The sequence below is a fragment of the Eriocheir sinensis genome, chromosome 68 (genome assembly GCF_024679095.1).
Source record: "Eriocheir sinensis breed Jianghai 21 chromosome 68, ASM2467909v1, whole genome shotgun sequence".
Classification (NCBI taxonomy): Eukaryota; Metazoa; Arthropoda; class Malacostraca; order Decapoda; family Varunidae; genus Eriocheir; species Eriocheir sinensis.
In genome coordinates, this window is record NC_066576.1 from 3,140,643 (window position 1) to 3,164,297 (window position 23,655).

General features: G+C 45.7%; 2 protein-coding genes and 1 long non-coding RNA gene across 3 annotated transcripts; 2 read left to right on the forward strand and 1 right to left on the reverse strand.

Annotated features, from left to right (window-relative positions):
- Positions 1-738: 738 nt before the first annotated feature.
- On the reverse strand, positions 739-9,380 carry LOC126988125 (uncharacterized). Its single transcript, XR_007741519.1, has 3 exons — positions 9,280-9,380; positions 7,827-7,997; positions 739-1,755 (listed from the first exon to the last, which is right to left on the reverse strand). It is a non-coding gene; the product is annotated as an uncharacterized LOC126988125 (long non-coding RNA).
- On the forward strand, positions 1,872-5,669 carry LOC126988124 (putative nuclease HARBI1). Its single transcript, XM_050845962.1, has 4 exons — positions 1,872-2,806; positions 4,118-4,432; positions 4,656-4,706; positions 5,069-5,669. Exons 1-3 carry the CDS (start codon positions 2,061-2,063, stop codon positions 4,666-4,668), a joined length of 1,074 nt encoding a protein of 357 aa, XP_050701919.1. The 5' UTR covers positions 1,872-2,060; the 3' UTR covers positions 4,669-4,706; positions 5,069-5,669.
- Positions 9,381-11,975: 2,595 nt separating the features above from the next.
- LOC126988293 (zinc finger protein 467-like) lies at positions 11,976-14,385 on the forward strand. Its single transcript, XM_050846354.1, has 3 exons — positions 11,976-12,177; positions 13,886-13,895; positions 14,172-14,385. Exons 1-3 carry the CDS (start codon positions 11,976-11,978, stop codon positions 14,383-14,385), a joined length of 426 nt encoding a protein of 141 aa, XP_050702311.1.
- Positions 14,386-23,655: the final 9,270 nt, after the last annotated feature.

The window sequence follows — 23,655 nt, forward strand, 5'->3', positions numbered from 1 at the left end:
TAACTGAACAAGATCTGATTTATAATAGGCAAAACCAACAATGGTGCATTATGTGTGATATCTAGCAGGGAAGATAAATGATTCCTTGCATTACAACTGGAAAGTGGCAGACACCCAAAGCTTGTTAATTGAACAAGATATGATTTATAACAAGCAAGCCCAACAATGGTGCATTACTTGCAATATTTGGCAAAGTATATGGGAAAAAATTCTTAGCGTAACAAGAGTAATACTAAATAATGGCAAATCCCACGAAGTTTCTCTTCTTTTGACAAAGCCTGTGCTCTTTGCTGCAGGGCTGTCAGAGTCTGTTTGCTCCAGCCAACATGTACTGAAATACCCCTGAGTCATGATTGAAGTGTTGAAACTGAAGACAAGTGAAATACTGTGCTTATAAATCTATTAGCATTTGGACTTTGATAGTATAAGGCCAGAGCAAACCTCCTCTCTTGTAACCCATATCTCCTACTAGGCTTAGATCTTGGCATCTTGCAGCATGTTGAACCTGACCTCATAAAAAATCCATCCCTATTGGATCTAAAAAATTGCTGGCTCTGGGCAAAAACTGCCCAGGAGTTGTAACAGCCAGCTTTGAGCTGCCTTGCCTCCCGGTGCAGACGAAAGACTGTTGTGTGCAACAATTTTCACTTTTCATGTCTGAAAATACATGAAAAAATATTTAATCACAATTAATCACAATTCTAAATAATAAAATATGTGCATGTAATTGCATTATTTTCAGTGCTATAAGGACAGTGAATCTAAGCATTGACATTATGTCTGCACGCCAGCATCGATGGAAGGCTTCACTTAGATTGCCCGACAAGAGTAATATTTTCAGGAGAGATGGGGGAGAGGATACAACTGGAGACTCTTGACAGATATAATGTCAAGATCTACAAGCACCCATTTACCATATATATCTTTGATGTTCAGTCCATACTAAAACATTTGTCAATGTGTTGCCACACTAAAAATATAAAAATTCCCTGTTTCTGCAATGTTAGTCATACCTAAGCCCTGCTAAACCATCCAAGTGAATCAAGAATGAGTTCTGGGCGGCAGCATGAGCCAATACTAAATGGCACCACTATAAAAAAAAAAAAGCCTGCATCATGACGGGCCTGGGCCGACCGCCAGGCGCCTGAAGAAAACCTACCGGCGCTATAGGCAGGTGGGAAAAAAAAAAATAAATAAATAAATAAATAAATAAATAAAAAAGGATCACATCAGAAGAATGGACAAAGGTTTGTTAGTGGCACTTCAAGGTTATGCTACCTCTTCAAAGATTGGCCAGTCATGGTTTAAAGTGGAACAGGATAAACAAGAAACAGGTAGATATCTGTGGACACTACTGTTACTATCAAATGCCAGCCTATGGCAAAATTTGAACCTATGCTATCAAAAACATAAGACCCATATGCTGATCACTCGACTAATCATAACGGTACTACACCCATAGAAACATAATAAAGAGTTTAAATATATCATTCAAAATTTCAACCTTTTTACATACTTTTTTTTTTGAGATATGAAGCCTACTGGTGTAACAGTTGAATATTGAACTCAATTTGTATGCAGAGATGTGAAGTATGTTATTAAGCTGTAATGTTTCCAACACATTAGTTGTGATTAAAGCAACACGGAATAGTAACTAAAGAGGATAAATTATCACTGAGAACAAGAGGTTCCTTACTATATTGTGGTGAGCTTGATGGCCGAGTCAAGTTTCCTCCAACCCCATCAAGTTCACACCTGTTGAGAGGCAATTTTTTAATCAAAGTGAAAATTGGATGCAAATGGTCACTAAAACTAGTTATTATACTTGGTGTCACAAATTTGGGCAAAGAATTTAGGGAAGGACTCGCCGGTATCCACGAAAGTGTCTTAGGCCGATGCCGTCGTCCATAGCAAAATAAAATGGCGGCTATCGTGCCTAACTTGCCTGACGTCGTACATAAAATTTTTCGACGGCCCTAACATCGTGCTTAGCGGTAAAACAGGCTGGACCCTGTCTTACCAGCCCTTAAGGACGATGGATTTGAACGTAAACAATCAAGATGGCAGCGCCACAAGAGCAACAACCACATCAGCCAGGGAATAATTACCTTAGAAAGGACGTTCTAAATGAACTTAATAATGCTGAGCTCATCAAGAGGTACAGGTTAGACCGGGAAGGTATATTATTTGTTACCAACCTTGTAAGGGCAGCGCTGAAGAGTGATACCAACAGGTCTAACCCGCTCACCCCGGAGTTGAAGGTTCTCATAACCTTAAGATATCTTGCTACTGGCAAAATGCAACAATGTAGCAGTGATGACCTTGGCCCCTCACAGTCCAGCATCAGCAGAGCCATCAGTAAAACTATAGACGCCCTTGCAGATGTTAATGTCCTCAAGAGGTTCATAACTTTTCCTGTCACCCAAGACAGCGCTGACCGAAAGAAAGCAGAATTCTTTGCTATAGCCAATTTCCCTAACATCGTAGGTGCCATTGATGGCACACACATCCGAATTGTGGCACCGAGGGATCAAGAAGAAGTGTATGTGAACCGGAAGGGGTATCACAGCATGAATGTCCAAGTTGTATTTGATGCCAATTATCGAATATTGGACATTCTTGCCAAGTGGCCAGGGTCAGTGCATGATGCACGTATCTTGAACAGCAGTGGATTGTCAAGATTGTTTGACGGAGGATATGTGCCAGCAGGAAGTCACTTGCTTGGAGGCAGTGGGTACCCCTGCAAGACATGGCTCCTTACACCTTATCTGCGTCCACTGCCTGGACCTCAGTCACGATATAATAGGTAAATACATTGTCTTATTATCATTATTATTATTATTATTATTGATAGCAGTAGCAGCAGCAGTGGTATTAGGAGTAGTAGGAGACAGTATTAGTAGTAGTGAGGTTAAGTTTGGTTAGGTGGGATAAGTTTCATTTCGGAAAGATAGTATTGGGCTTGGTAACATAAGTTATATATATATATATATATATATATATATATATATATATATATATATATATATATATATATATATATATATATATATCTATATATATATATATATATATATATATATATATATATATATATATATATATATATATATATATATATATATATATATATATATATATATATATATATATATATATATATATATATATAACATGCACTAAAACATTTAAATATTTTTCTGGCAGGAGGTGAAATCAAGGTTACTTTGGTTTAGGACTTTGATATAACGTTTATAAGTAGTTTAGTCAGTGAGACTGGTAAGAACTAACACTGGGAATGGGGTGTATTTAGTACTAAATCTGACTCAACGCCCTATGCATTAAAAACCTTAACCTGTGCTCAAAGTTAAATTACTATTTGCCTGAGAATCGGCCACTGAGAGTTGAGTCCCAAATTTTGTCCTGTATATTTTTTGCTGAAACTTTGATAACCACTAACTCATCATATGAACATTAGGTATTTTTTTTACTCGTACACCAGTCTCGAGATGGCTTTACTTACCCTTCTCATCTGATAGAGCTTTTCATCCTGAGCAATTTGAACCCCATATATACCCACCGCAAATTATTTATCATGTTGACAGTGATTTTTAAAGATTTACCTATTTCGGGCAAACGCCCATTGAGCAGCCGCAACATACCCTCAGGTGTATTGTCTGGGTGGTAACTGACAGTGATTTATTAAAGATTTATCTACTTGGGGCAATGTAGGTTACTATCGAGTGGCTAGGTTACGATCGAGTGGCTAGTTTACTATCGAGTGGCTAGGTTACTATCGAGTGGCTAGGTTACTATTGAGTGGCTAGGTTACTATCGAGTGGCTAGGTTACTATCGAGTGGCTAGGTTACGATCCAAGGGCTTAATGATCTTTAGTTTCGTTTCCAGTAGGAAATTCCTATGGCTGCGTGTACTGTGAGTGTGTGCCGCTGCTGCTTCTCATTGTGAGGACGAAACTATTTTTTCCTGGTAGATTTCTGTCTATTTAAGGGTTTTTAGTGATTAGGCTATGAAGTGTAGACTAACTCAACAAGATTACCACTAGGACAACAACGTACAACAATTAATTACAATTAATTACCATTGTTATTCATCCAGGTCTCACAAAATTACACGCAGTATTGTTGAACGTGGAATTGGACAACTCAAACGCCGATTTCATGTTTTGCATGGTGAGGTACGATTGAGGCCCCCCCTCAAGGTGTGCAAAATCATTCATGTGTGTGGAATGCTGCACAATATTTGCAAGGATAGGAATCTTCCTCTTCCTCTGGATGACGAGCAACCAATGGGTGCAGAGGCACAAGTCCCAGTGCCATTAAATGATGCTGCAGAAGAACCTGCCAATGCGCCCGGTGGTCACCGTAATGAGGGTCGTGCCTATCGGGATGCATTCTGCACCTTGCATTTCAAGTAAGTTGAATCTTTGCAAGAGAAACTGGTATTATGTTCTAATTTAATTAATTACTTATTGGAAGATCACTAATGAGATGAAGGTGGTAGTGGGGAGTGGGACGGATGGGTGAACAGGTGAGAGATGGAAAAATAGATATGATCGATAAAAATAGATAAATAAGTATACTTGCTTCACATTGATTTTATACATTTCTCTTAATGTCATCATTTCTCTTCTCAGCAATGAGGACTGATGGAACGTCCTCCAACAGGGCCTCGTGTACCTACCTTGGTAATGTTTCCTACCTTTTAATGCATTATGATAAATTTAAATTCCCATTAGCATAGTCTCTCATCTCCTAACCACAATTTCTGATGACCTTCTTATGATTGTTTTCTAAAAAGGAGACTTGAAAGCTTCACCATAGTATATCTTTCCACAGTCAAAATTCTAATTGTATAGTCAGAAACTATGCAAAAAAAAGCAGTGTCAGTATAAGTACAAATTACAGTACATATGAGAACTAAGCTTATAATAGTTTAATAATGTTAGAAATAACAGAAGTAGTATTTGGTTGTATGTTTAATTATTTTCTAGTTTAAATTTATAGTATCTAGCTTTAAGCCTCATGGCCTCAATTTTCTCCTTGGCAGCCTGTTCCTTGGCCCGCATAGCTGCCTCCTTGGCCCTCGCAGCGGACTCCTTGGCCCTCGCAGCGGACTCCTTGGCCCTCGCAGCGGACTCCTGTGCTCGGGCAGCTGCCTCTTGGGCCCGTGCAGCGGATGCCACTGCCTGAGCAGCTGCCTTGAGTTCCTGGGCAGCAGACTCCACTGCCTTTACAGCTCCCATTTGTCCCGTGGTGGGATCTTCTGAGGGGGTGGATGAAGGGGGAAGCACTTCTTCTGCAGATGCATCAACATATATTACAGTTGGTGCATCTGCAGATTCGTGGCTATTGATACCGACCAACGGATCTGCTGTTGCTCCTCCTGCAGCAGGTCTCACGTCCTTTCTGCAAGCAATGGATTTAATCATTACATGGTGTACAAGCTTGGAAGATGCAAGGACACACCTGCCAGCATAGTGAAATCACTCCTAGAATAGTATACTACATTATATAATCTATACACTATATTACCTTACATGAACACAATCTATCTTATATTCTTTACTAATTTTTGCTGTGCCTTTGGCCGGCGCCTTGTGTAAAAAAAATTCAATTAATGAATGATATAAACAACTGACTGACAGTAATTTCCTTTCTTTTTATTGAATGAAGCCTTAATCACAATGAATAGAAATATGAATATGGAAGTAATATTTTACCCAAAATGGTTATTTTAATAACATTGCTTTGATTGAAAAATAAGCATAAATTAGAATCTATGTTCTAGTATTTGGGGTAAAATTAAGAGAGGTTCAGAGAAATTAGGGAGTTGAGCAAAGAGGGTAAAGCTGCAGAATTTGAGTATAGAATGAAGGGAAGAAAGAGACAAAGAGGTAGGTGTCGTTGAGGTGGAGTGGAGTCAGTTTAAGGAAGCGGTAAAGGGTAGAGCAGGGGAGTGATTCATATAAAATGAACACAGGAAAGAAATAACTACTCACATGTCAGCACGCATGTCAGCACGCATGTGATCTTTTCAAGTTTTCCTATAAAATACCATTAAGCAATATTTTTAATACCTTCAAGCCTTACCTGGTATTGTAGGACAGGAGGAGATCTGGTAGAGTTGGAACACACAACGCCGAAGGCAGGTTGTACAGAGAATGGGGTCAGGAGAGGGAGGAGAACCATGATGGTGTTTGGGGTCGCTGGAGGGTACATCACCAAGTGGGGAGCGAGGCCGTTTGATGGAGAAGGTGGCGGAGTCCATCTGTTCCATGACGGGTGAAGGTGGGGGCCTGGAGACGTCGGGGGAGGTCTCAAGCTGGGGAGGTTGGTGGGCGGAGATGGCCTCGCGGCCTTCTCCCGGATCTGACGGCATCCAGGGGTAGGCTGGGGTGTCGTGCAGAGCTTGGGGTTGTATTGGGAAGCACTGTGGGCCGGGGCCCGAGGTGATAGTGGTAAAATTGCAGACTGGGAACAAGGGGTCTTGTTCCAAGATGGCTGCCCGTTATCTACAGTATAGGACGTGAGGCTGGTGACTGAGCTGGTGACTGTTTGTTTACACAAATTCTCGTTTCCAACGGGAATGTATTTTAATATTTTTCTTTTCCAAGAAATACTGTCATTCATTCCGTGTTATTTGGTCAAAAATTGTATTGTAAAATTATTAAAATAAAAAACAAAGAAAATGTAAGTATAACTATGTTTTATTTAACATGATTCATGTCGAAATTTTGCTCGCTGTGCGTTCTAGCGAGACGAGCGACATCAACAGAGAATGGTCTAAGCACGATAAGTTACGACGGCCCTAACTCGTTGACCATAAGCTATGTATGATTTTGTGCTTAAGTAGCATCGGCCTTAGACACTTTCGTGCACTCATTGGGCTATAATATATACATTGTTATAATGTGTATTATTGTCTTGTTACTATATATTACCTACTGATAATGGAAATACATGTCAGGATTAATCATCAAATACAAGGAAAAAAGAATCATGTATGGAAATTGTGAACTTTTAAGTTCATGTAACAAACAAAGTTTATTATACACAAAAAGGTTGGATTACTTCAGATGTAAAAGATTTTTGGATATAACATCACCCCCTTCCTCCATATTGGTTCTTTAAAGCAAGGGTTGACTACAGCTGATTATTATTTGCGGCAGGTTACACGACACTTTTTTTAGTGCAAACCATCTGGAAATCAATGATCATTATAAGGAATACTTCTCATGAGTAGCTACTAAAACTTGACAACCTAGAAGGATGCACCGTCAGACTGTAAAGGATAGATATATTATAAGACATAGCTACATTGGTGGATCCAAAGGGGGGCCCAGGCCCCCCCAATGTTCCTGAGTGATACAGGAAAACTAGCTCAAAAGCGCGCTGCGGCTAAAACAATGCTTTGGCACAAAGTCCAGGCCGTTATACCCATTGATTTAGGTCACTTCACCAGTTTTTCAAGACCAGGACTGCCTAGAATGGCTAATCGGTAATGCTAATGCTCCTTCCACCCGCAAAAAGTCTGACGTCCTCCCAAAAACTCATTTCCTGGATCTACACCCAAAGACATACCGTAACATGGTTCAGTGATCATGGACAAAAAAAAAATGTTAAGACAATCAATATCCAATCATTTCAGGATACATGAATCAGCATCCATATGAAGGAATTCTACAACTTAAAAGTGATGTTGAGCAGGGCATGTGTCAAGTGACTTAATTGCACAGTCTATTTTGTGAAGTCATAATTAGATTAATATCACAACAATCAACAAACACTAGATGAAGTATTCATACCAAAATCAGTACATGGAGCTGGTGCACTGCAATGGGAAGCACATTCCTGCAGCTCACCAAGAGGGTTGAATGATGCCATGTACTTCAGGGGGGGTGGCTAAATGTCTTCACCCTTGGCCTCTCCCCCTTCAGCTGCCACATTCTCTTGGATGATATCGGACGTGTTCGGATCTGTTGGGATGTGGTTGTGTTAGATGTGGAATAACATACGACAGTGGAACATGGAAGGAAAGAGTATGTCCACACGGTAAAATACAGAGATGAGGATTGCACTGCATTAGTTGAGTGATTACAAGATGTAGATTGAAATTCTTTGGATACTGAAAGGATGTACGGGGACAACTGGGTGAGAAGAGAGAGAGATGCAGATTTTTGTTATATAGCTAGATACACCAATGAAGACTTAGGACATACACATTCAGAAAGACCACAATTTTGGCTGCTAGACAGAAAAACACTAGATGTCAAAGTGCCAGGACATTGAAGGAAGTAATAATAAGAAAAGCAATAATAATTAATGAGTGTAAATATATTTCTGATATTTTTGTTTATCTTAATGCTAGTATTGGAATTTTCAAACACTAAGAATATAATAAATAAATATTGATAAATTAATTAAAATAAATACATTAATTGTACTAATACTACCACTAACAATATTAACAGCACTGCATCTAATAGACTGAGCAATAAACTGAGTCTGATATGTAACCATAATTAAACTGTCTCTGTCTGGGTGTTATGTGAAGCTTGCTCCATGCACCATGATAGGAATGGCATATATGCATGCAGGTTGCTGAGATGCTTACAGTCACCAGCCACTTGTAGATATGGCACCAAAATGTGTTGGAAGCATTGGCGGCCAACTTCCATTTATTTAACTATTATTTTCTTTAAACAAAGGAGACAGCTCAAGAGCAACAAAGCGCACTAGAAAAAAAAGCCCCACTACTCACCACTCCCAAACAGACAAAAGTAGAGTCTTGATACACTCTTCTTGAAGGTCAAATTATAGGCAGGAGGAAATGCGGACAATGGAAGGCTGTTCCAGTTTATCAGTGTAAGGGATGAAAGAGTGGAGATATGCTGATTAACTTTTGCATAAGATGTTTGGCAAGATAGAACATGCAGTAATTGACTTAAATTAGAAAAGTATAGATTTAGGAGGGAAATGGGCAGGCATTGGTTTAATAATAGGGTGGTGGGGGAATGGAATAGATTCCGCGATCACATAGTGAGTGCAGGGACGATAGCTTGTTTTAAGAGTAGACTGGATAGCTACATGGACGAGGCTGACAGGTGGTAATGGGGAGGAATCTGGACCTGCCGTGTGTAGGCCATTCGGCCTCTTGCCGCGGGAGGAGGGGAGGCATGCAGTTAGCAAGTTCAGAACAGCTGTCAGCGTGAAAATTAGAATTTCCACATTATCATTATTTATATATATATCACTTACCCCGGCTGGCATCCTTCCGTAATAAATGTAGCTTCACACCAGGCTGTGTCCTCTTTATCACCACAAAGGGACATGATTCGAGGCTCCGGCTGGTAATCGTGGCGGCCGCGGAGGTGTTATGATTTTTGAACGAGGCAGCGTTGCAATCGGAGCAGAGAAAGATATTTCTGCGAATAGCGGTATAATAAACAGTATAAGTTAGACCGAGATAATTATTTTCACCCACTCTTTCCCCCTACAAACCAATGACTCAATGTATATATATCATCATTACTGATGGAAGCCAGCGTGCGTGCTAAAACAATGAGTTTGGAAGAAAAAACATGATCACATAGTTTTAAAGAACGGCAGTAGGGCTACAATTCCTTGGTTCATTCCAGTATGTATACAGAAAGGTTAAACACATAAAACACATCTAACCACACATGCAGAAAAAGTAATATAATTGTGGTATAATAATATAACAATAATAGCATTACTCATGACATGCAGTCAGGCTATATCTACCTGGTAAATATATACAGTATATATAGTTCCTACTGTTCATTTTAATATTTATCTACCTTTATTTTTTTTATTTAAAATGGGAAATAACCAGACTGAAGAAAAAAAGTAGCAACATTTGCTGCTTGATCCCATGTAGCAACACTGCTGATGGGTTCTAGGGGTTGGGGGTTGGTCTGGAGGGGGGGAGGCGCCTGAATGTAAACAAAGCTGCTCCTGCGCCATCTGTTGCAACCGACATACACCAACACCCGCCCACGGTCTCCCATAGAGGCCCCCTCTCCTGTTCTATAGTCTCCTTGCCCACCCCAGTGACCAACCCTTGAAGTCAGGGTTGAGGACAAGACAGGGTGGACTGACTGCGGCCGCTGCCCTACTTACCTTCCCTCAGGCCTGGTGAGGGAGCTGAGACAGGGCCACACCCGGCCTCTACCAGGCGTGACTTGCTGCGGAGAGGTACAGAAAGGTGGAGGAACACAGACCCTTCCTTCTTACCATACCGTACCATAAAGAAATTCCACCGCAATATTGTACGGTGCTGTCACTGTCCTCACAGTGTCGTACAGCACCTTACTGCACTGCATGCTCTGATTAGGAGTGATCAGGAGAACCACCACCACCACCACCACCACCTTGCTGCTGGCATCTCAAGCCATGAAGGAAAGGGAGAGTTTGAGTGAGAGAAGGTTTGAGACCGAGAGCAAGTTCACCAGACACAGCCTTGCACACACAGGTGAAGGGAAGCATGAGTGCCAAGAGTGTGGGAAAAGACTCCCTGGGAAGGGTGACCTCAACAAACACACCCACATACTCTGGTGGAAGACCTCATGAATGCCAAGAGTGTGGCAAAGTGTTCAGTAGGAAGAGTAACCTTAACACACACACCCTTACACACACTGGTGAAAGACCTCATGAATGCCAAGAGTGTGGCAAAGTGTTCAGTAGGAAGAGTTACCTTAACAAGCCCACCCTTACACACACTGGTGAAAGAACATCTATCCTCCGGCAACTACTTAGAGAAAGAGCAAACTGGGTGCAAAAAAAGCTGCCTTGGTACCAAAGATCAGCTTCTTCTTAACAAAACACTTTTGGAAGACTGCAAGAAACGTCAAAGAAACCTGAGTGTGGCCTGGATCGACTACCAAAAAGCATTCGACAGCGTGCCACACTCATGGATACTACAATGTCTTGAGCTATATAAAGTCCACCCTACCATCACTCAAGCACTGGCAACACAAATGCAAATGTGGCAAACAAACATCACACTCAGCCACACCAAGGGGAAAACCATCATCCCCAAGGTCAGAATAAGAAGAGGAATCTTCCAAGGAGACAGCCTATCCCCCCTTCTCTTCTGTATGGCAATAGACCCTCTCAGTAAGCTCCTAATAAGTGCCAAAGTGGGTAACAACCTAAGTCAAACTCGCAAAAAAGACCCAAACAAAACAGTGAACCATCTACTGTTCATGGATGACCTTAAGCTCTATGCAAGCTCTGACGCAGAACTCCACCAACTGCTCCAGGCTGTACACACCTTCTCCAATGACATCGGGATGAAGTTCGGCCTTGATAAATGTGCTAAATGCACAATGCGAAGTGGAAAAAAGACCCACACCGAGAACATCCAGCTAGACGAGGCCAGTGAAATCAGAGACCTAATGGAGCATGAGCCATACAAATACCTTGGCATTGAGGAAAATGACAGCATACAGCATACCACCATGAGGAAGAAGGCAGGCAGTGAATACCTCAGCCGTCTGAAGAAGATCTGCAAGACGCAACTCACCAACAAAAACAAAATAACTGCCATAAACCAACTTGCCATGCCAGTGCTAAGTTACAGCTTTGGCATTATTGACTGGCCTCAAACCGAAATAAATAAATTAGATGTAAAAACAAGGAAAACTTTAACACTCCACAAGGTCATCTACAGAAATCAGTGCCTTCCAAGACTGTATATGCCAAGAAGAGAGGGAGGCCTAGGACTGTCTGAAGTTAACCACCAACACAGAGCCACTATGGTGAGCATCGGCCAATACCTCAGAAGCTCCCTAAGTCCAAACATTGCCAGGGTCCGGGAACACCACACCAACAAAGCCAGCAAAAACACCTCAATTACTAAGCTGGCCCAGCATTTTGGACAGGATTGTATAGTAGATGAGCAGGAAACAGAAAACACACCAGCCACCAAAATGGCCAGAAAGAGCTGTTCAAAATTCACCAGGAAGTTCCAGAACACCAACTTAACTGAGTGGGCAGAACACCAACGTGCCAAGTTTTTCCTGCAAGAGCTCTCCAAAGACTACATTGACAAGGAGAGCTCTCTGAACTGGCTCATCAAAGGAACCCTCCACTACGATCAGGAGAGGCTGATAATGGCAGCCGTGGTAGACGGTCACTGTTCTTCCCCTAAATCTATTAACAGTGGTGTCCCACAGGGTTCTGTCCTATCTCCCACTCTTTTTCTGTTGTTCATTGATGATCTTCTTTCCAAAACGAACTGTCCTATCCATTCCTACGCCGATGATTCCACTCTGCATTATTCAACTTCTTTTAATAGAAGACCCACCCTTCAGGAACTTAACGACTCAAGGCTGGAGGCTGCAGAACGCTTAGCCTCAGACCTTACTATTATTTCCGATTGGGGCAAGAAGAACCTGGTGTCCTTCAACGCCTCAAAAACACAGTTTCTCCACCTATCCACTCGACACAATCTTCCAAACAACTATCCCCTATTCTTTGACAACACCCAGCTATCACCCTCCTCAACACTAAACATCCTCGGTCTATCCTTAACTCAAAATCTCAACTGGAAACTTCATATCTCATCTCTTACTAAATCAGCTTCCTCGAGGCTGGGCGTTCTGTACCGTCTCCGCCAGTTCTTCTCCCTGCACAATTGCTGTCCATATACAGGGCCTTGTCCGCCCTCGTATGGAGTATGCATCTCATGTGTGGGGGGGCTCCACTCACACAGCTCTTCTGGACAGAGTGGAGGCTAAGGCTCTTCGTCTCATCAGCTCTCCTCCTCATACTGATAGTCTTCTACCTCTTAAATTCCGCCGCAATGTTGCCTCTCTTTCTATCTTCTATCGATATTTCCACGCTGACTGCTCTTCTGAACTTGCTAACTGCATTCCTCCCACCCTCCCCCGGCCCGCTGCACTCGACTTTCTACTCATGCTCATCCCTATACTGTCCAAACCCCTTATGCAAGAGTTAACCAGCATCTTCACTCTTTCATCCCTCACGCTGGTAAACTCTGGAACAATCTTCCTTCATCTGTATTTCCTCCTGCCTACGACTTGAACTCTTTCAAGAGGAGAGTATCAGGACACCTCTCCTCCCGAAATTAACCTCTGATTTGGACACTCCTTTAACCTCTGTTCAGGAGCAGTGAGTAGCGGGCCATTTTTTCTTTTTTTTTCTTTGCGCCCTTGAGCTGTCTCCTTAGCTGTAAAAAAAAAAAAAAAAAAATGACCAACGCTTTCAAAAAAATGGCTGGTCTCAGTAACAACAACAAATGCAGGTTCTGCCACACTGAAATTGAAAGTGTGAGCCACCTGATCTGCAGCTGCCAGACTCTGCTAGCCGATGGCTACTACACAGTCAGGCATGATGAAGTGTGCAAATACCTACACTGGACCATCTGCAACAGCCTGAACATCAAGTGCTCTAGCAAAGTGTGGGAACATCAGCCAGAGAAAATCACCGGAAATGAGACGCACACCATCTACTATGACCAGATAATTCCAACAGCTACCTACCCAGATAATGCTGCAGTGAAACCGGACCTGGTTGTGTGGAACAGGAAAGAAAATGTGGCTATGATAGTTGAGGTCAGTATCCCACATGACAGCGGGCTAAACAGAGCTGAAAGGGAGAAGGTCACCAAATATCAAGGCCTGATGCATGATATGAAAAGAAACTGGAAATTGAAGAACATCTCGATTGTGCCAGTCATTGCCGGAGCAACAGGCCTACTGAAATAGAACTTCAAAGACCATCTAGCTAAAATCCCAGGAAACCCGAGGGCAACAGAAATCCAAACAATTGCCCTTAAGGGAACCACTACCATCCTAAAAAGAACCCTCGGTTGCAGCCTCTAAAAAGTGGGTGATTGTTAGGCACTTGGCAGAGTGCCCCATCACCCATAATCAAGACTAAAAAAGTAAACTAAAACAAAAAAGTGAAAGACCTCATGAATGCCATGTGTGTGGCAATGTGTTCAGTTTAAAGAGTCACCTTAACAAGCACACCCTTACACACACTCGTGAAAGACCTCATGAATGCCATGAGTGCGGCAAAGTGTTCGGTCTGAAAGTACACACCCTTACGCACACTGGTGTCAGACCTCATGAATCCCCTGAGTGTGACAAAAGGTTCAGTGTGAAGAGTGAACTAAAGAGACACATACTTGCACACACTGGTATCAGACCTCATGAATGCCTTGAGTGTGACAAAAGGTTCTTTTCTAAGTCTGAGTTGAACAGCCACGTTGTCACACATTCTGATCTGAGAGAGTTCAAGTGTGATGTTTGTGAAAAACATTTCAAGACCAAGAAGATTATTGCCAAGCACATGAAGATCCACTTCCCCTGAGGTGTTGTGTGGTGCTGCCAGGGCCCGAGAGAGAGGGGGGGGAGCTGGTATCTCAGTACGAGGGCCCGGCCGCCCGGGCATGATGTGTGTAAATTAAGATACTTAGGGGCCTGGAATTTCTTGCAGCACCAAGGCCCAATGGTAACTATCTGGCGCTGGGTGCTGCTGTATGTGGTGGCGGTGGAGGACAGTGTTTAGCAACCCCGCCCTGGCTCTGCTGACAGGCCTGACCACGTGGCCGGCTCCCTTGATGTGTCTGCACCAGGTAAGCCTGCCGCCAGGGACGGGTGCAGGAAATGACCAGACTCAAGACTGGATGCTGCAGAACCCTTGATGTGTCTGCACATACACCCACACACCTCAACATTTTGCCTTCATGCCGGCTTGCTCTGCCTTTCGTTGCGCCCGCAGAGACAGGGATGGCAGCATAACGTTTCATTGGTAAGACAAAATGATATTTGTAGTGAAATATTATATAGGAGGCGGGAAAACTGAGCTTGAAAAAGAGCGACACAGAAGAATGCAAATGATTCCTCGGTGTAAATTTCAAGAAAATAATATGTAATTGATCTCCCTTGGCTTTAATTAACACACAAACACAAACAGGTCACATTACTGGAATGTAGAGGTCTTTGGGTACTATCAGAAGTACAATGAACACATAGTTATTCTCCAGAACATGTAAAATAAGATTGCTAACCAGGGCAAGTTACAGAGTCGATTCAATCAACTGGAAGGATAGGGTGCAAGAGTACGTTAGAGAGAGGGGGGAAAGATCTTTGAGAAACTTTGAGCAGGCAAGGAGGGAGTGTCTGGATAGAGAAAGTTGGAAGCTCTTCTGCCGTGGCCATCCCCTGGTGGGAGCTCCTAGGAGCAGGCGTCGATGAAATGATGATGAATGATGATGGCACTCATTTGCCTGACAACGTTAATTCTCATTCTCACATTCTCATTCTTATTCTCTAGTTTTCATTTTCTCTCATTCTCACATTTTCTGTCATTATCATTTCCCCCTCATTTTCAATCTCATTCTCATTCTTATTTTCTCTCATTCTCATTCTCTCACTCTTAATCTCTCATTCTTATTCTCTCCCTCTCTCATTTTCATTCCCTCTCTCATTCTCCCTCATTCTTTGCTCTCCTCATTCTCGCTCATTCTCATTACCTCTCTCTCATTCTTATTATCTTTCTCCCTCATTTTCATTCTCTCTCTCTCTCTCTCTCTCTCTCTCTCTCTCTCTCTCTCTCTCTCTCTCTCTCTCTCTCTCTCTCTCTCTCTTATATGATTTATTTATTTAGTGGGTTTTGATCACATCTGAGACGCTCTACATAGAAGGCTGTACACCCTTCTACATTAAAAAAGAGGCCATGGTCAATCATAAGTCTATGGGTCAATATATAATGAAAATTATACAGAGGAAGTGTGAGGGATCAAGGGGGTGTGGAACATTTCATCTCAGCTTCTACGGAATAAAGACAAGGAAATGCTGGCGTTTTTTCTATGAAAACCTGTGCATACATCCTTAGTGTATATACTGCTGCAGTTGAATAACTAAAAACATATGTGGAAGAAGTAAGGTAGACAAGCTCATTTACTCCGACGATCTGGGAGTGAATGTTATGGGTGGACTTGCTCACCGGCTAAGCTCCGCCCACCCCTACCCCCCATGCTTCACCCCACAGTGTAGAGCCGCGCTCACCGAGGGCCATTTCATGTATTGTTCCTCCAAGCTTCACCCCACAGATGTGCTAACTGCTAAGTGGGCACAGCAGGAGGAAGGCAGGTCGCAGGTGAGGAAGAAGGCAGTTAAGAGGATAGCCCCAATCCGTGTCATTGGGGACAGTATGATGAGGAACGCAGAGTCAGTTGGGGTATAAGGCCGAGGGGAGTGGTGTGGAGAGCTTGAGTGGCACCAGGATTGGAGAAGTAAGGAGAAAGGTTGAGGAGAAGGCAGGAGAGCTTAAGGATATAGCCTGATCATTCAGGGTGGTGGGAATGATCTGGAGAATGTTGAAACGGAGGACATAGTAAAGAAGGTGGTAGAGGCAGTGGAGGGTAAGAATGTGAGCATGGCAGTGGTTGGGGATATGAGGCGCCCTAGAGAAGGGGAGAGGTATGAGAGGGTTAGGCAGAGGACGAACGCTAGGCTTCAGGAGGAACTGCTACAGCTGAAGGTAGAGTGGCTGAAGGATAGGAAAGGGAATGTTAGCTTCATAGATCTAGATGGTGTGCTACGGGAAGGGATGGACTTCAACGTAGATGGGGTCCACCTGAACCAGTCAGGACTCGATAGGATGGGCAGGAGGCTGAGGGAGTGGAGGAATGCTAGGTCCATCCAGTGTGTGGATGCTTGAGGCACTAGAGAGTAAGGAAGAGAAACCACCAACCAGGCAGTGAAGCGTACGTATGAACTGTATGAACATTGGTTGTATAAATGTGAGAGGATGGGGTACAGGTAAGCTGGATGAGTGGAACTTTGATCTGGTTGGTGTGACAGACTCACTTAGGGATGACGTGCGTGTGGATGGGGAAGTGTTTGCGATGATTGGGAAGGGCAGAAAGAAGCAGCACACACGAGGAGGAGGCGTAGCCCTGCTCCACAGGAAAAGTAAGTGTTTCAGAGTGGGAGAAGTGAATGTAGGGGCTATAAGACCGGCAAATCTTAAGTGGCGGCTCTGACGTAGACAGCCCGCTAGACCCTGTTGCCACGTCTCCAACTGACCTCGCACACCGTGCCTCTCTCTCTCTCTCTCTCTCTCTCTCTCTCTCTCTCTCTCTCTCTCTCTCTCTCTCTCTCTCTCTCTCTCTCTCTCTCTCTCTCTCTCTGTGTGTGTGTGTGTGTGTGTGTGTGTGTGTGTGTGTGTGTGTGTGTGTGTGTGTGTGTGTGTGTGTGTGTCTCTCTCTCTCTCTCTCTCTCTCTCTCTCTCTCTCTCTCTCTCTCTCTCTCTCTCTCTCTCTCTCTCTCTCTCTCTCTCTGTGTGTGTGTGTGTGTGTGTGTGTGTGTGTGTGTGTGTGTGTGTGTGTGTGTGTGTGTTAAATCTCTCTCTCTCTCTCTCTCTCTCTCTCTCTCTCTCTCTCTCTCTCTCTCTCTCTCTCTCTCTCTCTCTCTCTCTCTCTCTCTCTCTCTCTCTCTCTCTCTCTCTCTGTGTGTGTGTGTGTGTGTGTGTGTGTGTGTGCGCGCGAGATAAGTGGGGGTGTACTCTCATTCGGGGAGTATGGTGCACGACAATGCATAATAATAATAATAACAATAATAATAATAATAATAATAATAATAATAATAATAATAATAATAATAATAATAATAATAATAATAATAATAAACCTCTTTAAAAAAATCGCACCAAGACTCTTTACCCCTTGGGTGGTGTGGAAATAAGGTCAAAGTGTAATATTTTAATGTTCTTAGCGACCACTCCTTCCCCATTCCCTGACCATCCCCAGCGGAACCTCACCATTCACCTGCATATGACTCACATCAGAATTTGCTTGACGGTCCTGGCATTCCATATATAGGTACAGTCTCCATATTTTTTCATAATTATGCCATATGGGTGACATTGTATGGCAGATGGTAGACACACACTACAAAATGGCAGAAATGCCATAATTAAAGCAGGCAGAGCAACTGGCACCTGCGGTGTGTTGCGTTGACGAGCTGACAACGCCGCGGTGGCAACTCTGCCAGGTGTTGTACAAATTTCTTTGTATTAACTCACAGGTAGAGAATCAATCATAAAAAACATATTTGTTTTTATACTAGAGTGAGAGAGAAAGAGAGAGACACGGGGAGAGGGAGAGAGAGAAGGGTGTGAGAGGCACGGTACGCGAGGTCAGTTGGAGACATAGCACCAGTGTCCAGTGGGCTGTCTACGTCAGAGCCACCACTTAAGATTTGCCGGACTAGTGCTGACAGTGAAGATGTTTTAGCAGTGAAAGTGGAGTGTGTGAATGCCAAGGGTAAGTCTGAGAGGTTGATAGTGATTGTGGTGTACATGACGGTGGAAGGTGAGAGAGCCGTGGGGGAGAACAGAGGGAAGTCTGGCGTAGTGAGGAAAGTTGTGAGGGAGTATGCCGGAGATCAGGAGATATTGTTATGCCGGACGTGTTACTTGGGTTCCGTGTCGCCGTCACAAGACTTCGTGGGAGGGAGATATGTAAACACTTTGCACAACTTCTGTAGTTTAATATTCTTCCTTAGTAGTACACTTCACTCTGACTCTTCACTGAACAATATCTTAATATGACTGGTACTGGACTCCTCTCGCACTATTCTACTATATAAATCCAGAACAGTACAGTCTAGAAAGTTACAGTATATTTTAGATCAAACAAAAAAATGTAGCAAAAGTATCTGCGAGATTGCAACACATCCCGCCTGGTGCCTGGCCGGGCGCGGACGAGACTTTGCTCCCCGCCCCCCTGCTCGCTCTTCCCGGAGCCTTCTAGAGCCCCATGGACGCCGGGGGAAGCTTCCAGCACAACACTATCCCCCCCTCTTAATTGTGATCGTCCCGATCACGCACTTAACTATATACAAACATAAGAGAATTAATCAAAAACATAATAATCGTCGTATCGTTGTGGACGCCTGCGTTGTCTCTGTCTTCTGCTCGGTGCCTCCTGCGCGTCTGTCTCCTGGTGCGCCTCGTCGTCGTCCGCTTCTTGGGGTGTCCCTGGAACATCTGCCGAAGCCGGGAGGTTATCTCTCTCGGCTGAAAGGTCCAGAAGGCCTACGTCGTCGTCGACCTCCTCTCGGTCCTGGACGTCCCTTGCGTTTTCGTCGGCTGCTGGGTGTCTGTAGTTGTTCCAGGTGTAGTTTCCCGGACCGTGGTACCTCCATAGGCGGCTGACGTGGACAACTTTCGGCTTGGTCCTTTCCGTTCTCCGGATTCGGTAAGTCACGTCGGAGAGGCGTTCTAGCACAGTGTAAGGGCCTTCCCAGGGGCTCTGTAACTTCGGAGACTGTCCTTTCTTCCTCTGCGGGTTGTAAACCCAGACTTGGTCTCCTTCCTTGAAGTCAACGTGGCTTGCCCTCATATTGTAACCGCGCTTCATGGACTCCCCGGAGAACTTCAAGGCACCTCGGACTTGATGGTGTACCTCTTCCAGCCGTTCCTCTAGCTGACGGGCAAAATTGGAGGCGTCCCTTGGAAGGCTTTCCCCAGGAGGCCTTCCTGTCAGTAGGTCCACCGGCAATCGCAGCTCACGTCCAAACATCAGCTTTAACGGTGAATACCCCGTAGTCTCGTGGGCGGCAGACCTGTAGGCCATGAGAAGCGCAGGCAGCTTCTGATCCCATGAAGACTGATCATTGTTGCACTGCTTGGCCAACTCCTGGCCCAACGTCCAATTAAACCTCTCCACCATTCCATTTGATTGTGGGTGCAGAGGGGTGATCCGGGTCTTCTTGATACCCAGAAGCTTGCAGCACTCAGCAAGGACTGTTGACTCAAAATTCCTTCCCTGGTCGGAATGGAGCTCGTTAGGCACACCGAAGCGACAGAAGAACTCCTCCACCAATACCTTAGCGATGGTAGTGGCTTCCTGGTCAGGGATGGCGTAGGCTTCCGGCCACTTGGTGAAGTAATCCATTGTGACGCAGATGTACCTATTTCCGTTCGTCGTCAGAGGCAAGGGTCCTGCTATATCCACTGCCACCCGTTCCATGGGGGCTCCAACCTGGTATAGTTGCAATGGGGCACGGTGACGCGGCGTGGGGCCCTTCTTTGCACAGCACACCTCACACGCGTGACACCATTCTTCCACGTCCTTCCTCATGCCAACCCAGTAGAACCTTTGCCGCAGGCGACTCAGTGTCTTCTTTACCCCAAGGTGTCCGCTGGTGATGCTGTCGTGCATTTCTTTCAAGACGCCTTCCCGGGACTTCATAGGTAGCACCGTGGACCAGTAGTGGTCAAGACCATCATGAGAGACCCAGCGTCGCTGCAACACCCCGTCGTCCATCCGGAGAGTGTCCCACTGAGTCCAGTAATTCTTGGTGGTAGGGCTTTCTCTCGAGATTACTTCCCACCCAGGTCGCGTTGACGACTGACTCAGCCACTCCATAATTGGTCTCAGATCTTGGTCCTCCCGCTGCAGTTTTCCCAAGTCTTCCCATGGCACCTCCGCTGTCTGTTCCACTGTAGTGCGGCGGCACATATTCTGGACGCTTTCCCTCTGGAGGCAATGTTGACACTCAGGTAGGCATGGGCGCCGGCTCAAGCTGTCCGCGTTACCGTGTGTTAGCCCAGATCGGTGCACAATAGTGTAGTGATGCTGCTCTAGTTTACCTATCCAGCGAGCAAGCTGGCCCTCAGGGCTTTTCAGTGACTTCAGCCACCGCAATGCAGCGTGATCCGTGCGGATGGTGAAAGTTGCACCGTACAGGTAAGCATGGAAAAAGTCAAGGCTCTTGACTACTGCCAGGAGTTCTTTCCGGGTCACGCAATAGTTTTTCTCGGCTGGAGTGAGCTTCTTGCTGAAGTAGGCCACAACTCGCTCCATGTCGGCACATGCCTGGGACAGCACTCCACCAATCCCCTCATCACTGGCATCACAATCCAGTATAAAAGGCTTAGAGGGGTCTGGGTAGGTGAGTACGGGCGAGCTGATGAGGGCCTCCTTGAGCTTCTCAAAGGCAACCTGAGTTTCCGCTGTCCACTCAAACTTGCGCTCCTTCTTCGTCAGGAGGTGCAGTGGTGCAGCAATCGTAGCGAAGCCTTTCACAAACCTGCGGTAGTATGAGTACAACCGAGGAAGCTCCGCAGCTCCTTCACGTTGGTGGGTGTCGGCCAGTCCCTTACCGCAGCCACCTTCTCAGGATCAGTGCGTACTCCAGCCTCGCTCACGATGTGTCCCAAGTATTGGACCTCCTTTTGGAACAGACAGCATTTCTTCGGGCTGAGCTTAAGGTGTGCAGCTCTAAACCGGGCGAAAACCTCTGATAGCCTTTCCATCTCCTGCTCGAAGGTCTGGCCAAAGACAATCACGTCGTCAAGGTAGATGAGTGCCGTCTTCCAGTGAAGTCCCTCCAGCACCCTCTCCATCAGCCGCTCGAACGTGGCCGGCGCGTTGCACAGGCCAAAGGGCATGACCTTAAACTGCCACAGGCCTTGGCCGTAGGAGAAGGCTGTTTTCTCTTTGTCCTGCTCCGCCATTTTGACTTGGTGATACCCAGACTTCATATCCAGTGTTGAAAACCACTTGGAGCCCACCAAAGTGTCGAGCGTGTCGTCGATCCGTGGGAGTGGGTATGAATCCTTGATGGTGAGATCGTTGAGGGCTCGGTAGTCCACGCAGCACCTGAGGAACCGTCCTTTTTCCTGACGAGCACTACAGCAGACGCCCACGGGCTGCTGGACCGCTCGATTAACCCCTGTTGCCGGAGATCATCCATCACCTCATCCATCTCCTTGCGACGGGCTGGTGCCATCCTTCGAGGAGCTTGCTTCACTGGGCGGTGGCTACCTGTGTCGAGGTGGTGCTCTACCAGGTCCGTACACCCCAAGTCCAGGTCTCCTGTGGAAAACACATCTGCATTCCTCACGAGAAGCTCCTGAGCTGTTCCACTTGGGGCTCCTCTAGACACTTGGAGCTCCTGTCAAACAGGTCGCGCAGGTAGTCGGGCAGCTCCTCCTGGGGCTTCGTCAGGGTTCTCCTGCAGACACAGGTTCTCGGTTCCTGGTCGATCTCTTGGCACAACCCCACCATGGTCCCTTGTTCTATTTTCTTTGGGCTGAAGGAGACATTGGCCACGACGACAGGCACTTCCGCTGCAGCAGGGTCAACCAAAGTACTGCCTACAATCATCCCGTTTTCTACCGGGCATCGACTTCCACTCTACCACACACAGACTAGCCGGGGGCACCGTAATTTGACAGGGTAACAGCATCTCTGACCTCGGAGGAATAATGGTGGTGCGCTTGACCGTCACTGGCAGGTCTTCCTTGTTCACAGTCGTCAGTGGCACCCTCCTTCCTCCTACAGTCAGCTGCTTAGCGTGGAAGTCCAGCTCGCACCTGTGGGAGACAAGATAATCCATACCTAGGATGCAGGGGTTGTCCATGTCAGCCACGTACACAGAGGGGGACTCTTCCTTTCCTCCGAGCTCAAACTTCACGTCCACTGGGCCTCTGAGCTCTGCATAGTGTCCAGTGACTCCGCACAGTCGATGCGACGTCTTAGGAAGCCGATGACGACTCATCACGTCAGGCCGCACAAATGTGCGTTCCGAGCCTGTGTCGACGACCACAGGCCACAACACTCCGTCAACCTTGCCCTCCACTTGGCAGCTTGTCATGGTGGTTCTCCTGCACACTGATATCTTCGGGGCATGTACAGGACAGATTGGTCGTTGCCCCCGTGAACCAGTTCTCCTTCTTCCCTCGCCCGAGTGGTGGTCCCTCGCCGGGGGCACTTTTTTCCGACACTCATTTTTCCAGTGCCCCTTTTTTCCACAGGTCCAGCACTTGGGTCCTTCCCTGGGCTTCTTCTTAGCGCCACCTTCATATTCCTTCTTCCTCTTATAGCATTCGTTCTCCTTGTGCCCAACCTTCTCGCAGTACCAGCACGTTCCTTGGAACCTCTCTGTGTCGCTGACAGCGCCCTCTCGTGCCCTAAAGCCAGAAGTCGAGTCGTCCCTGAAGCTTGACAAGCTAGACCTAACAAAGGACTCAAACTCCATGGCACGTGCCAGAGCTTCCTGCATTGATGTTGGCTTAGCTTGGTTCACTTGTATCTTCAGCTGAGGGCTGTCCAGGGCATCGATGAATTGATCACGCAGTAAAACCGTCAGCAGGTCAGGGGTGGCACCTGGGTATGCCTTGTGCGCCATGCTCAAGGTCCTGAGCGAGTTCCTGAAGAGACTCGCCGCGCCTCCTGTTGTGGGTTCTGAACCTAACCCTGAAGAGCTCGTTCTGGTGCTTGGTCCCATATCGTTGCTCCAGCGCCTGTGCCAGCCCGCTGTAGCTGCCCTTTGTCGCATTGTCGAGCTGAGCAAGGACCTCCAGCGCCGCCCCTTTCAGGCTAGTGGCCAGCTGTACCGCGCACTCTTGGTCATCCCATCCGTTCCGAGCTGCCAACAGCTCAAACTGAGCGCGGTAAGCCTCCCAGGAGACCTTGCCATCAAACTCCTGAGGCTTCTTTCTAACAGGCGAACCCAGCAGACTCATGGGGCTGGCGGAACTTCTTGCGGGGATAATCTCAGGCGAAACAGGGCTCAAACTACCCCGGACTTGCGTAGGAGAAGCATCTTGGGTACAACTAGC